Source organism: Adiantum capillus-veneris, chromosome 9, assembly GCF_014529385.1.
Source record: "Adiantum capillus-veneris isolate H3 chromosome 9, ASM1452938v2, whole genome shotgun sequence".
Lineage (NCBI taxonomy): Eukaryota > Viridiplantae > Streptophyta > Polypodiopsida > Polypodiales > Pteridaceae > Adiantum > Adiantum capillus-veneris.
Genome location: NC_140939.1, coordinates 80,429,987 through 80,445,127, shown reverse-complemented (window position 1 = coordinate 80,445,127; position 15,141 = coordinate 80,429,987). Strand labels below are relative to the sequence as shown.

General features: G+C 46.6%; 1 protein-coding gene across 4 annotated transcripts in view; it reads right to left on the bottom strand.

The window, feature by feature from the left end:
- LOC147450717 (uncharacterized) overlaps nucleotides 1-15,141 on the bottom strand; it is a 108,403-nt gene that overhangs the window by 58,639 nt on the left and 34,623 nt on the right. For all 4 annotated transcript variants that reach the window (XM_086520785.1, XM_086520786.1, XM_086520788.1 and 1 more), the window contains one exon: nucleotides 202-367. In XM_086520785.1, coding sequence (XP_086376911.1) covers nucleotides 202-367 — 166 coding nt within the window. The remainder of the gene's footprint in view (nucleotides 1-201; nucleotides 368-15,141) is intronic.

Below are 15,141 nucleotides of genomic sequence, written 5' to 3'. Positions count from 1 at the left end.
TCATTCAGATTGTGTATTGAGAGCATCATTTGCAAAGCACTTGTGTTTTCTCTCTCTCTCTCTCTCTCTCTCTCTCTCTCTCTCTCTCTCTCTCTCTCTCTCTCTCTCTCTCTCTCTCTCTCTCTCTCTCTCTCGTAGAGCATAGCCCAAAAGCTGCACTCTGCTGCCGCAAAAAGCGCCGCAAAACGCGGATTCATATACCTTGCTTTTTCCGAGTTCTGCGCTGCGAATTGCGGGGCAACCATACGGGCCTGCCACGTCAGCAAGACGGTGTGAATTGCGAGAGTCTGCCACGTCACTGCCTGCCACGTCACCATTTTGTGACATACCCCCCTCTTGAAAGCATTGTAATCGCCCTCGATTACGCCTGCAAAACAGACAAAAGCCATAAACTGTCTTAGCAGACAATGACTGTTAGTACCGACGCACTAGGAACACACATCTAGCACATGTACCAATCGACAGTCACATCACACGACATCACATGACAAATCACATTCAGAAATTCATTCAAATCTCAAACCATGATTTATCGGCAATGTATTTAGCAATCGCATCTAGATCCACTCGAGACCTCATAGATGCCCGATTGACTAATCCTTATTGCAATCACGTCTATCGAGATCTTTCAGACCGAAATGCTACGATCATTTCGTCTATTAGTTCTTGCACTCGAATAAGTCAAGAACAAATCAATATCATATTATCGGGAATTCCAACTCATAAAGTCATACAGCAAAATATTGTCAGCTCACAGTATCCCTAAAACTCAAAGAGACATCTGTGACTTTAGTATCAAACATCGAGGCAATCTGTTGACAAAGGAGTGGAGCGACTCCCCTCTTGTGCATACCCGCTACACCAAATTCCGCCCAAGCAGAGTTCGGGGTTCCATTTTAGAATAGACTATTCTAATCCAAATGCTTCAAGGTAAAGATTCACAATCTGAGGAGTATCTACTAGGTCCTCCTCCTCCATCCACTTCGCATCCAATGCAGTATAGTTCTTGAATTTAACCAAGAACCACTCCTTATCGCTTTACCCTTAATCTTTCTGTCTTTATGTGCCAATAAGTGATCTGGAACAAGAATCTCCTCGTTTTCTTTCACTTCGGGTTGCTCATCAGGCTCCCCATTTTCGGGCACACCGCCTTTAAAAGGCTTCAAGAGACTCACATGAAAAGCATTGTGAATTCTCCAAGTGTCGGGCAGCTTCAGTCTAAAGGAGACATCATTTATCTTTTCGGAAATTTGGAAAGGTACGTAGTATCACATACTAAGCTTTGAAAAAAGCCTCTCCTTTCCCCTTTTCTTTCTCAGGAGTGCCTTTTCAAAACGTAAGAGCACCCAATCGTTCTCCTTCAATTTCAAATCGCAATGATGGCGATCTGCTGCCTTTTTCTGTCTTTCTTGAGATTTTTGCAAAGCCTCCCGAAAAAGCCGTGTCCAAGTCACGCTGTCAGGAGTTTTTTGGAGCAAGGGATTGCGCATATGTACATATACATGCATGGTGCATCAAATAAAGAATTGCCCATTTTTCAGAGCCAGGTGGTTACGTGGGGCCCACATGTGTACAGGTAAGACAGGGTGTACATAGTGCATCGATTTTCACTATTACCAGTACCACTGTGTTTTTTCTACAATAAGGAGGAGTTGGTAGCGCGTAAAACTTCTCGAGGAAGCTATCCGCGGGCCGACGACATGAGGTAAGCACGTGCGTCAGATGGCATCTAGTGGCGTCAGGAGGGCGAACGAGGTCAATATTTGCACGCGGATGAGGACGGACACAACGTGGGTGTTTTCTTGTGAGAGTTATGCAGAAAGTTCATCATTAGGACCACTTTTTGGGTCCACTTCACGTGGTTGCGAGACACATTATTGAAAAGAAATGAGTGCCAGGTGTGCGGATGATGCAAAAAGGTGACAACTATGCACTGCGAGGTCAGTTTTTGGCCTGTTCGGGGTCCGTTTGAGGTCATCTAAAAGGCCAAGGGTGCCCAACTAAAAAAGATAAGTGTGGGAACTGAAACAACTGAGAGAAGGCCAGAAAAAACGTGGAGAAGAGAGGAGGAACAGCCGCACGTGTGTTTTTTTGGGTTTTTGGAGCCTGTTTTGGCCGTAAACTGCTCATCCGAGGTCAGATTTGAGCACTTTGACATTGTAGACTGGGGTTTTGGGCCGTTCCGGACGCGATGGCACTGTCCATTTTGCCAAATTCCTGACTCTTTTTCTGCTGTTTTTCTGTGTAAGTTTCTCCTATGAGCGAAGTTTCTGCTCCAGTTTGTGATTATATCTGGCTTATTTTACCCATACTGTGTGAGCTATTTGCCCCATTGGTGTTGGCCCAAGCTCAATTGTATCTAAACATCAGAAATTCTCCCCTTTGGAGCTGAGTTTTTTGGGTGTGTGTGTGTGTGTATCTCTCTGTGTGGAGTGGATAAACGGATCGTCTCTCTCCTCTCACTCCATAGGTGTGTCCTGTCTCGGCCAGGTGTGTTGTGTAAGCCGAGTGGTGCCCCATAGTGTGTGTGTATCTTCCCAAGAGTGTGTGTCGGGTCGTTATAGAGGCGCTGTGTGTGTTTTCATCCCACTCACATTCTTTTGGTGCCCCCACGGAGGATCTTCTTCGAGTACCTTCTGCTTCGAGCTTCGAGATTCGAGATTCGGGATTACAGGTTACAGGTTACAGGTTACAGGGACAGGGACAGGTACAGGTACAAGTGATTCACACAGCTACAGGTAGCTGGAGTACAGTGATATACTAGCAGTGATGTCACTTGCAGTTGTGGGTATGCATCATTTAGCGCCTACTTGAGCGCATTGTCTACTGGGTTGTACGTTACTTGTGGAAACTGCCATTGTACGCATTTGTGGAGCCATACTTGGTTGTATTTGGCAGTCCCAGCCATTTCTGAGACTTGGTCTGGAAGATAGTCATTTCTGAGACTTGACTATATGCGATTTGCATTAGCCTTCGTGTGAGGGTCGATAGCGTGAGGTTTTTATTGAGCTGGGGGATTCTCAAATGTGGAGATCCTTTCAGTGATACAGGTAGCTGGAGCACCCTTTTTGTGACCTCGCCATAGGCTATGTACTAGTGAGTCCTACTTGATGCTCGGGTTCTATTGTTGACAGTTTATGCATACATAGACAGTCTATATTTTGGGTTCCTACTGCTCTACTTCTGGGGAAACTCTGTCGAAATTTTCCCAAATTATGATGGCTGGTTTTTTGGTATTTTGAGCCATTTATGCTGTTATGCTGCTGAAATTTTGGCAAAATCAGAGGATAAGTCAGGTGTGCCTTCTTGGGAGCTTCATGGTTGGCTTTAATGGATGATCAAAATGGCCCTCAGTTCACTCCTTTTCATTTAACTCAAAGAATTAAGATTAATGTTCATGTATCCAGGAAGATCTTTTTCCAGCAGCGCATAATCTTTATGTTTGGGCCAAGAAGATTGAGAGAGATCCTGGAATGTCCTTTGCCTGTTGTCATTCCGATGATCAACTATGAAAACTCATTTGATGTGCATGTGTTTGTCCTTATCTAAAGTTGAGCTCCATTGAAGTTTCTGGGGATTGGGTAGTCAAAAGTTTTGGGTTCTTGCACGTGTGTTCAAAGGGGTTCTCAAAGCATTGTAACTTGGGTAGCCATGGCTTTCTCTTATCCGGAGTTTCATGGAAGAAGTGATGAAGATGTGAAAGAATTTTTGGAAAGATGGAGGTTGCCTACATTAGCAACCAGATTCATGACCCTACGCAAATGTTACGCCTTCTCCAAATTTGTTTGAAGAGTGATGCACGAGTTTGGTCCAAGGCATTTGAAGAGGAGTTGCGTGCAGCAGATCCACCTATAAGATTGAGTTGGGACAATCTAAGGCATGGATTGAAAGTGGAGTTTGTGAAGATAGAAGATCTTGACAAAGTGTGGCAAGAAGTACAAGGTTTGGTGCAGAAGGAAGGTGAGCCAGTAGATGCGTACATACGTAAGTTTTCATTGGCATGGGAGCGAATGTGCAAGGCTTTAGCACCACATGTACCCCCGCCTGACATGATGAAGAAGGACAGGTTCTTGGCTGGTCTTTGGGAGAATATACGTTGGAGAGTGGAGCTAAAGAAGCCTAGGACATATGAGGATGCACTAGAGGTAGCAAGGAACAAAGAGTGGAAGCTGAGGAAAATGAGCCAATTAGGGGTGGAGTCTTTGCCAATGAGGTCTGAATTTCAGCCTATAGAGTCTTTACAAGGGCGCATGTCAGGGGTTCATCATGAACCAATAGTTCCTGTTACTACTCAGGTTATGCCAGCAGTGGTCACTACAGCAGTGCAAGATGATGGGCTAAGGCAAGACATGAGGCAAATGGTATTTTTTATGAAGAATCTCACCCTAAACATGCTAGGTCAAGCGGGAAATAATCGAGGTCGAGGGAGGTTTGCAAATCAGCCAGGAGGTGAAGAAAGGCCTAGGAATGGTGTTGGACAAAGCAATGGTAGGTTTTGGAGGCAGACGCCCACATGTTATAATTGTGGAGAGTTGGGTCACATCAGCCCGCAATGTGATAAGCCACCAAGGATGGGGGGAAACATGTATCCATTGCCAAGACAGGTGCTAACTAGGTCAAATGATTATGGCATCGAAATTAAGGGAGACGAAGGAACCAGTGGACTGACCCAGGAGGAAAAGGGAAAGACAAAAGTGCTAAGTGTAATCACCTTGGAGAAGGCATCAAAGCTAGAGGATACATTAGTGATGCCTATTGGGAAGAGGACCACAGAGGATAAGGAAGGAAGAAGTGCCCCAGGTCCTAGTAAGAAGAAAGGAAAGAGCCATGAAGGCGAGGATGTCAAGGCCAAGAGAAAAAGGAGAGCTCGTCGAAAGTTTCATGTTTCAGATTTTCCACTAGGGGATGGGCAATTAAGCTATGACTTGAAGGAGGATCTGACGAGCAGGAAGGCAGATGTTACTTTTGGGCAGCTTATAGAGATGGTGCCTAAGCTAAAGCGACAGTGGAAGAGGATGGTTAACCCAATGGAGAAAGAGCCAGAGAGAGGTTCAGTGAAGGTGTTGGCAATGGACGAGCTACCAGACATTTGTCCAATAGTAGATGTGTGGCATAAAAGAAAAAATTTGGGACAAGGTTATGTGGATGGCGGAGCCCAAATATGCGTCATAACACACTCATGCGTTGAGAAGATGGGTCTCACAGTGGCTGGGGTGTCAGGTTTTCGGATCAGATTGGCAAACCATCAAAAAGTAAAATGCTTAGGTGTTGTAAAGAGCTTAGAAGTGGAGGCATATGATGCAAAGGCAGTGGTTGATTTTCATGTGATGCCAGCAGGGTTGGAAGCATATCCTATTATACTGGGTAGACCATGGTTACGTGCAGTGGGAGTTGTTCAAGATTGGCGACATGGTACGATTAGCCTCTATGGAAAGACAGGTACCAAGAAGCTTTATAATATGGACACAAGGAAACGATTAGAGGAGCTTTATGAAGATGAGGATGAGTCTAGTGATGAAGACTCTTCCACGGTGACAGATGAGGACAGTGATAGCACTACCAGCAGTGATGAGGATGTTGATGTTGCATTTCTTTTGATGGACAAAGAAATCCAGGAGATTGGTTTAGTTGCATTTGCGAATGAGGTTGAAGATGAAAGTGAAGGGCCTTATGAAGTGATTGAAGGGCTGATACAAACCAAGGTTGAGTTGTCAAAGAAGCAGGAATTAATGACGCAAATGATTAGTGGAGACCTCTCAGCTATGGAGAAGGATATATTTTTGCATATGCTAGCTAGTTTTCCTGATTTGTTCATTACTTCATATGAAGAGATCAGAGGGTTCAAGGGCGAAGAGATGCATATAGAGCTGAAAGAAGGTGCTAAGCCAATGCGGCAAAGGCTAAGAAGGATGGGTCAAGAGCAAATGGAAGCCTTGCGGGAAGAGGTGGACAAGTTATTGAAGGCAGGGTTCATAGTCCCTGTGGAGACCACAGAATGGGTGAGTCCAGTAGTAGTCAGTCCAAAGAAGGATGGGAAGTGGAGGATTTGTGTAGATTTTAAACCCTTAAATGCAGCCACTAAGAAGAACCCATATCCTCTTCCATTCATTGATCAGATCTTGGATTCAGTGGCAGGTTATGAGAGGTACACTGTGTGTGATGGTTTTTCAGGCTATTTTCAATTGAAGATTGCTCTTAAAGACCACACAAAGACGACTTTTATTACGCCATGGGGCTGCTATTGCTACACAGTATTGCCATTTGGGTTGTCAAATGGACCTTCCTTCTATCAAGAGAGAGCAAACTGGGTGTTGGAACCATTCATTGGTAGTTGTGTTAAAGCTTTTATGGATGACTTCTGTGTCTATAGCAGTAGGGCTGATCACCATGAGAAGCTGCAGATGGTATTGGCTCGATATGATGAATGTGGAGGACAACTAAATCCAAAGAAATGTCATCTAGCACAGCCAAGGGTGAAGTTATTGGGCCATATGGTGTCAGAAAATGGCATTGAGGCTGATCCAGATAAGGTGAAGTCTATTATTCTTCTTCCATCACCTATGAGTACGAAGCAATTGGCAACCTTTATACACGAAGTGAAGTACATGGCACCGTTTATTCCATTGTCTTCGCAGCTTCTTTATCCATTACAGCAAGTGGCAAAGCATGATCCATTGCAATGGGATGACAAGTGTGAAGAAGTGTTTCAAGAGGTGAAAGAGGTGTTAGGGGGGTTGTCAGCCATGCAGGCTTCTGATTGGGAGAAAGTTTTTTATGTAAATCCATCAGTAGGAGATGATGCCATTGGAGCAATGCTATTGCAAAAGGGGAAGGGCAGCCATTATATGAGGCCAGTGTATTGTGCAAGCCGAGTGAAGTTGGTAGCGGAGAGAAAGTTATCGGAAGTAGAGCTAATGATGGCCAGTGTAATATTTGCTTGTCGACGATTTCGTCATTACTTGCTACCACGGCCTTTTGTTTTCTTGACGAGTTATGCCTTTTTGCCACAGTTAATTAATGGTATTAACATGTCAAATGTGGTGAAGAAATGGGTAATTGAGCTGCAAGAGTTTAAGTTCTCTTTTCTAGTGGAAGATAGTACAAGGGCTACCCTAGCTGATTTGTTGACCTACAAGGAGAATCCCCTTATTGTTAAGGAAGAGGTGGTGAGAAAGATAGTTGAAGAAGTGCCACAGATCAGCAATGCACATGTGTTGTTCTTTGATGGTTCATACAGAAAGAGCCATGATGCAGCTTCAGGGGGTATAGCACTTTATGATCCAGAGGGGAAGCTAGTATGCAAGAGAGGGTTCAAATTGGATGCGCATAGTAACAATGAGGCTGAATATGCTACATTGGAAGCCGGATTACACATTTGTTTGAAGCATGGGGTTCGAAGGTTGATCATAAAAGGTGATGCCTTGTTAGTGGTGAAGCAAGTGCTGGGTGTGTGGAAGAGCAAGAACACCTCATTGAAAGAAATGTGCTTTAGAATTAAAGGCCTGTTAAAAAAGTTTGAAGCATGGAGCATCAGACGCATTGAACGTGCTCTAAATGGAGAGGCACATGAAGCAGCTCAAGGCATGATTGGGGAGCTATTCGTGTTGAGGACCAATTTACCTCTTTATCATGGCCGGGAAAGTTTGGCTCAAGAAGAGGAGTTTTTGCTAACAGGAATCATTCCAAAGGAGATTCAGAAGTCTAAGAAGTATGGCTTTGTGCGTAGAGCATACAGGTACAAATTGATTGGTGATGTCTTATACATGAAAGGGGCTGATCTCGTGTTGAGACGTGTACCTTGGCAGGAGGAGCTTTACAGAGTGTTGGAAGAGAATCATGAAGGCGCATGTGGTGGCCATTTTGCTCTAAAGATCACCTTGCATAAGATTTTGCAAGAGGGGTATGTATGGCCTAGTTTGCACAAGGATGTTCACCATTGGTGTAGGTCTTGCAATAGGTGTCAAGCATTTGGGAAGAGAGTGTTGAAGCCAGAGCTACGAAAAACCATTATGGCGTTTGATGTGTTTGAAAAGTGGGGGATTGATGCAATAGGCCCGTTACCTATCACAAGCAGGGGCAAAAGCTATATTTTCACAGCAATGGACTATCTTTCTAGATGGGCAGAGGCTAAAGCAGTAAAACAGATCACTGCAAAGGATGTGGCAAAATTTGTGTATGATGAAATATGTTGCAAGTTTGGGGTGCCAATAGAGCTACTTTCAGATAAGGGGCCAGGATTTCGAGCTAAACTGCTAGATTTTTTATGTGCAAAGATGAAGATTAAGCACCAGCATACCACTCCTTATTACCCACAGTGTAATGGCTTAAATGAAAGATTCAATGGTCAGTTGGTACAAATTCTTTCTAAAGTGACAGAGCACCAAGGAAAGAATTGGGATTTGGAATTGCCTAGTGCATTATGGGCTTACCGTACTTCGGTGAAGACAGGTACAGGGTTTACTCCATTTCATTTGGTGTATGGAAAGGAAGCACTATTGCCTGTGGAGGTAGAGTTGCCTGCGGTCAAGATCTTAGAGAAGTTGCTTGGGCCGCCTAGTGATGCATTCAAAGAGAGGCTCTTGCAGTTACAAGAGGTCCAGTTGGATAGGATGAGCGCATTGGAGCATTATGGGCAGATGCAGAATAAGGCTTTGGCAAAGATAAATGAAAAGGTCAAAAGTAAGGGTATCAAGAAACATGACTTGGTTTTGCGCTACAACAGTAAGCTGGACAACACCTTCCAAAAGAAGTTTCAAATTAAGTGGGAAGGCCCTTTCAAGGTAGTGGAGTGTTTTCCAAATGGCACATATCAGCTGGCTAACCTGGATGGTGTTCTACCTAAGTCAAGGGTAAATGGATTGCGTCTTAAATTGTATCATGCTAGATTGATGATGGTGGAGCGAGATGAGTTGTCTGTGGATCAAGCAGTGTTGGTGAGGGATGAGGAGACATGTGATGCGGTGAGTCTCATATCTCTCTTTGCTGCTGCTGATCATGAATGATCTAGCAAGCTAGGGGATGGGCAAATTATGTCAGGAGTTTTTTGGAGCAAGGGATTGCGCATATGTACATATACATGCATGGTGCATCAAATAAAGAATTGCCCATTTTTCAGAGCCAGGTGGTTACGTGGGGCCCACATGTGTACAGGTAAGACAGGGTGTACATAGTGCATCGATTTTCACTATTACCAGTACCACTGTGTTTTTTCTACAATAAGGAGGAGTTGGTAGCGCGTAAAACTTCTCGAGGAAGCTATCCGCGGGCCGACAACATGAGGTAAGCAGATGCGTCAGATGGCATCTAGTGGCGTCAGGAGGGCGAACGAGGTCAATATTTGCACGCGGATGAGGACGGACACAACGTGGGTGTTTTCTTGTGAGAGTTATGCAGAAAGTTCATCATTAGGACCACTTTTTGGGTCCACTTCACGTGGTTGCGAGACGCATTATTGAAAAGAAATGAGTGCCAGGTGTGCGGATGATGCAAAAAGGTGACAACTATGCACTGCGAGGTCAGTTTTTGGCCTGTTCGGGGTCCGTTTGAGGTCATCTAAAAGGCCAAGGGTGCCCAACTAAAAAAGATAAGTGTGGGAACTGAAAAAACTGAGAGAAGACCAGAAAAAACGTGGAGAAGAGAGGAGGAACAGCCGCACGTGTGTTTTTTTGGGTTTTTGGAGCCTGTTTTGGCCGTAAACTGCTCATCCGAGGTCGGATTTGAGCACTTTGACATTGTAGACTGGGGTTCTGGGCCGTTCCGGACGCGATGGCGCTGTCTATTTTGCCAAATTCCTCACTCTTTTTCTGCTGTTTTTCTGTGTAAGTTTCTCCTATGAGCGAAGTTTCTGCTCCAGTTTGTGATTATATCTGGCTTATTTTACCCATACTGTGTGAGCTATTTGCCCCATTGGTGTTGGCCCAAGCTCAATTGTATCTAAACATCAGAAATTCTTCCCTTTGGAGCTGAGTTTTTTGGGTGTGTGTGTGTGTGTATCTCTCTGTGTGGAGTGGGTAAACGGATCGTCTCTCTCCTCTCACTCCATAGGTGTGTGTCCTGTCTCGGCCACGTGTGTTGTGTAAGCCGAGTGGTGCCCCATAGTGTGTGTGTGTGTATCTTCCCAAGAGTGTGTGTCGGGTCGTTATAGAGGCGCTGTGTGTGTTTTCATCCCGCTCACAACGCGTGTCCTCATCGGCTTCAAAAATCTTATCTTTCGAGCTTAGGAAGGGTGGAACCTTCGTAGCATCTTCAATAATCTCAAATGGCACCTTCCCCATCGAAGAGTATATCGTGTTATTGTAGGCAAATTCCACCAAAGCTAAATACTTTTCCCATTAAGTCTTCCGATCCCAGATGTAAGACTTCAATAAATCTAGTACCACTGAATTAGCAATCTCAGATTGCCCGTCAGTCTGCGAGTGGAACGATGACGAGAACTGCAACCGCGTGCCAATGTTCTCCCAAATAGCCTTCCAAAACAAACTCGTGAATCTGGGTCCCTGTCGGAGACAATCGTCCCAGGCATAGGCATGCCATGCAATCTGAAGATCTGGGCCACAAACAGTCTCGCTAAGTGATCCGGCTTGATTGTTTTCTTCACTGGAATGAAATGAGCTTGCTTGCTAAATCTGTCAATAACAGTCCGGATACCATCGTGACCACTCTGTGTTCTCGGGAGATCAAAAATGAAATCCATTGCAATACTTTCTCCAGGGGCAGGTGGGTATGGGTAAAGGCTGTAACAATCCCTGTGCTTTATGCATGTCAAACTTGAGCTTCTGGCATACCAAGCAACTGCGTACAAAATCGTCCACGTCCTTTTTGAGTCCCGGCCAAAAGAAGTATCTCTCCACACCTTTCAAGGTGGTAGCTATGCCGTGGTGACACGTAAAAGGTGGATAGTGGCATTCGGTCAAAACCTTTTCCCTCAACGGCTATGTAACGCACAACATCGCTTTCCTCATCAAGTAGCCATCCCAAATGGAATATCCCGCTACTATATCCTCATTCTATAACCGAGTGAAAATATCTGCAAAATCTGTATTTGTGGCATACTGATCGACCATATCCTCGAAGCTCCTATGATGTATCGCGGAAATAGCCAGAACCAACGGCTTCCGAGACAAAGCATCTGCCACCAAGTTCTTCTGTCCCTGCACATGGACAATCTAGCAGTGAAACTGTGACAAGATGTTCGTCCACCGCATCTGCTTTTTCGATAGCTGCTCCTGTGACAAGAAGTAGCGTAAACTCTGATGGCCTGTGAAGACAATAAAATCCGCCCTGAGTAGGTAATGTCGCCACTGAGTAAGAGCATGGATAACCGCCAAAAGCTCTTCCTCATAAATCTGTGTTGTCAATTCCGGCCTTGAGAACAATCGGCTCTCATAGGCAATGACATGGCCTTCTTGCATTAAGACCGCACCCAGACTACGACCATAAGCATCACAATATACTTCAAATGACTTCTGCAAGTCCGGCAAAGTCAAAACTTGGACACTCCAAGTCGAGATTCTACCGCGACGCGACAAGAATTCACTTCAAAACAGTTCACAATTCACAATTGATTCGACACGGCCCGGCGGAGTTCCGTGCCTAGAGATATTGGCCCCAAAGACTGGCGCCCCTTTAGGTATTTCTTTTTGTATTAATCTGCAACTCAAAGTACAAGGGAGTGGGAGGGTCTCACTCTCAGACTCTGCGTCCAGATGCTCTGCAGAGTGGGAGCCCTACCCACACTAATAAAGGTTAGGAGGGTTGCTAAAAGCAGAGCCCCAAAAGCTTCAAAATCAAAAGCATTCACTCTCAATCCTTCTTGAGTAAAATAAAGCAATTCAATAAAGTCTCTCTCTCTCTCTCTCTCTCTCTCTCTCTCTCTCTCTCTCTCTCTCTCTCTCTCTCTCTCTCTCTCTCTCTCTCTCTCTCTCTCTCTCTCTCTCTCTCTCTCTCTCTCTCTCTCTCTCTCTCTCTCTCTCTCTCTGTTTCACCCCCTACGCGCGCCACTGCTACTGCTACTGAACCCGTTGTGGCTGACCTGTTGCGACTGCACGTTGCCAAGGCTGTAGCACTTGCCGCTGCCTCACTGTTGCAGCATTACCAAGTGCACCAGGCCCGCTGCCCCCAATCTCTCTCTCTCTCTCTCTCTCTCTCTCTCTCTCTCTCTCTCTCTCTCTCTCTCTCTCTCTCTCTCTCTCTCTCTCTCTCACGCAGCCCCTCCTCGCTCCCCATCACGCAGCCATCTCTCTCCCTCTCTCTCACGCAGCTCTCTCTCTCTCTCTCTCTCTCTCTCTCTCTCTCTCTCTCTCTCTCTCTCTCTCTCTCTCTCTCTCTCTCTCTCTCTCTCTCTCTCTCTCTCTCTCTCTCACACACACACACACACACGGATACATACCCACACACACACTACACACATACACGCATACACACACGTACTCCCTCTCTTCCCCTTCTCCTCTCTTCTTCACAATATGAAGAGAGGGTAGGTACGAAGACAACCATGTCTTCCCCCATCATCAAGACGCCGACATCGACAATGAAGACAACCTTCATGCTCACGAACAAGAGGCTTGCACAATTGGAGAAGGACATGAAAGAATGGCGGATGGAGAGAGAGATATGGGAGGAGGAGAAAGCCACCTTCATCAAGCTATGGAACGAAGAGAAGGAGGACGTGAGAGCGGAAATCCAAAATCTCAAAGAGGAGAAGGAGAGAAGGGAACGGGAGAACGAGAAGGAGAGGGAGAGATGGAGGAAAGAGCAAGAAGAGATGAAGGCACAAATCGATCTCCTTCATGCTTCCATCACATCCCTCACCCCCGAGGAAGGAGAGATTAAAGAGGAGGCTAAGGAAGCCCTCAAGGAGGAGATCACCAAAGCCCTCACCGCAAGCATTGAGGACAAATTAGAGGCCACCAAAGAAGGATGGGTCGAAGTGGTCAAAAAGAACATCAAGAAGGTAGCAAGAGAGGAAGCCCAAAAAGATGAGGTACTCATCGTACACACAACCATCGAGGAGGAGAAGATGCGACAAGCTCGCCGTCTCAATGTGCGAGTGACCGGCATCAAAGAAGAAGAAGGGTCTACACCCGAGAGCGATGGGAAAGCTTTATGCAAGAAAGTGGGATACAAGGAAGAAGAGATCCCTTTCTCCAAAGTTTGGAGAGCCGGCAAAGATCCAAAGAAGAGAGCTCTCATCCTCCAATTCGCCTCTGAGGAGTCTCGAACTTCTTTCCTCCGAAAGAGGGTCACCTTGAGAGGGCTAGAAGGCCCCCCGATTTATCTTGATGATGACCTCACAAAGATGCAACAAGATCACCGTCGCGCGTGCATGCCTAGAGTCCACCAAGCCCGCAAAGAAGGGAAGAAGGCAGTATATCGAGATGGTAGGGTTATCATTGATGGCAAGACCATCGCATAGGGACTCGCGGCCTGTGGGACACACGAGGAGATTCATGTCACGGTTTGGAATTGCAATGGAGACCTATGGACACACCCAGAGAGACTTGAGGAGGTGATGAGAGGTCGAGACATCATTCTACTTACAGAGACACACGAGAGCCCAGAGAGAGGGTTACCACGGATACATGGATTCCAGTGGGAGTCTCTACATCGGGGATGTATGCGCCAGCACACCACTCGCGGCTCAGAAGGAGTGGCCATACTCTTTAGACAGGGGCTTCACAGCAGACTACAGATTGTTGCCCGGGACCCACAGGCCCGCTACATGTGGATTCGCCTCGAGCTCTCACGAGACAGGATCGTCTACATTGCCCTTTGCTACTTTGCTCCCACAGGCTCCAGATTCGCCCCTATTGAGCAAGAGTCACCGTACGCATGCCTCACGGAGGAGATTATGGAGTACTCCACACTGGGTGAAGTCTTCCTTATGGGAGACTTCAATGCTCGTACGCGCAGTGAGCAGTGTGAGGCATATGACCACGAGGACCCAGAGGCACTACACACTCTAGATGAGGAGGCTACTATGAGAGATACAGCAGACAGAGCTCCAGTCAGCCTACGGACGACATCTACTTCGACTTGGCTCCCAGCACCGTCTCGTTATTTATAACGGGATGGTCCAGTGGCCCACCTCAGGGGGCCTGACTTGTATGCCACATGGAGTTGCAGAGGGAGGGGGGAGTACAGTCGACTATATTCTGGGACCCAGGGAGGCTACACACCTTATCACATCCTTCACCATTCCACCCATACCCATCGGAGCCGACCACGCATACCTCTCTTTCTCCATCACCGGAGATACCATCCCACACAGCTCCACAGCACACACTCCACACACCACCATCCATTTCACACATGAGCTAGCCTCTCTTTACTCGGCCGAGGTCGAGCATGGCCTATGCCTCCTCCACCCATCCACACCACTCTCAGTTCTCACATCACATATCTCTTCCGTTCTCCACACTTCAGCTATTAGCTCTTTTCCACACACCACTCACACAGGACGCACTCCCCCCCCCCCCCGGGACTATGCCTCAGAACCGCTGGTATGATGATGAGTGCAGAGAGCTATACCGACGCCTCCGTGCACGGCGAGCCTTAGGAGAGATCACAGAGAGAGAGGCCAGACGGCATATGAAGACGCTGACACGCCAAAAGCGGCGAGCATTCGAAGAGGCATAGGAGCTTGAGCTATACCGCCTATTCATGAGCATGGATAGCGCGACGGCATGGCGCACCCTGCGCGAGCCACGTCCGACTACAGCTATTGAGGATCCACAGATATGGCATGATTATGCAGAGCGACTTTATGAGGTGCCAGGGCAGCCTCCTATCCCACAGCCACACGAGCCACGCCCCACGTGCTCCTCCTTCTTTACAGCAGAGATGGTAGAGAGGGCCATACGCCGCATGCAGCACAGACGATCAGCTGACCATACTGGATTACAGAGTGAGCACATCATTTATGCGGCCTCCACTATAGCCCCGTTGATTGCACATGTCTTCAACCGGGCTATAGGGGAGGGCTTCCCAGAGGAGTGGACACAGCACACCATAGTGCCTATCCACAAATCTGGCGACACCCTAGACCCAGGGAACTACAGGACTATCAGGATTGGCCACACGATGGCCAAGCTATATGGAGCAGTACTTGAGGCACAGCTCAACTGCTACGCAGAGATCGAG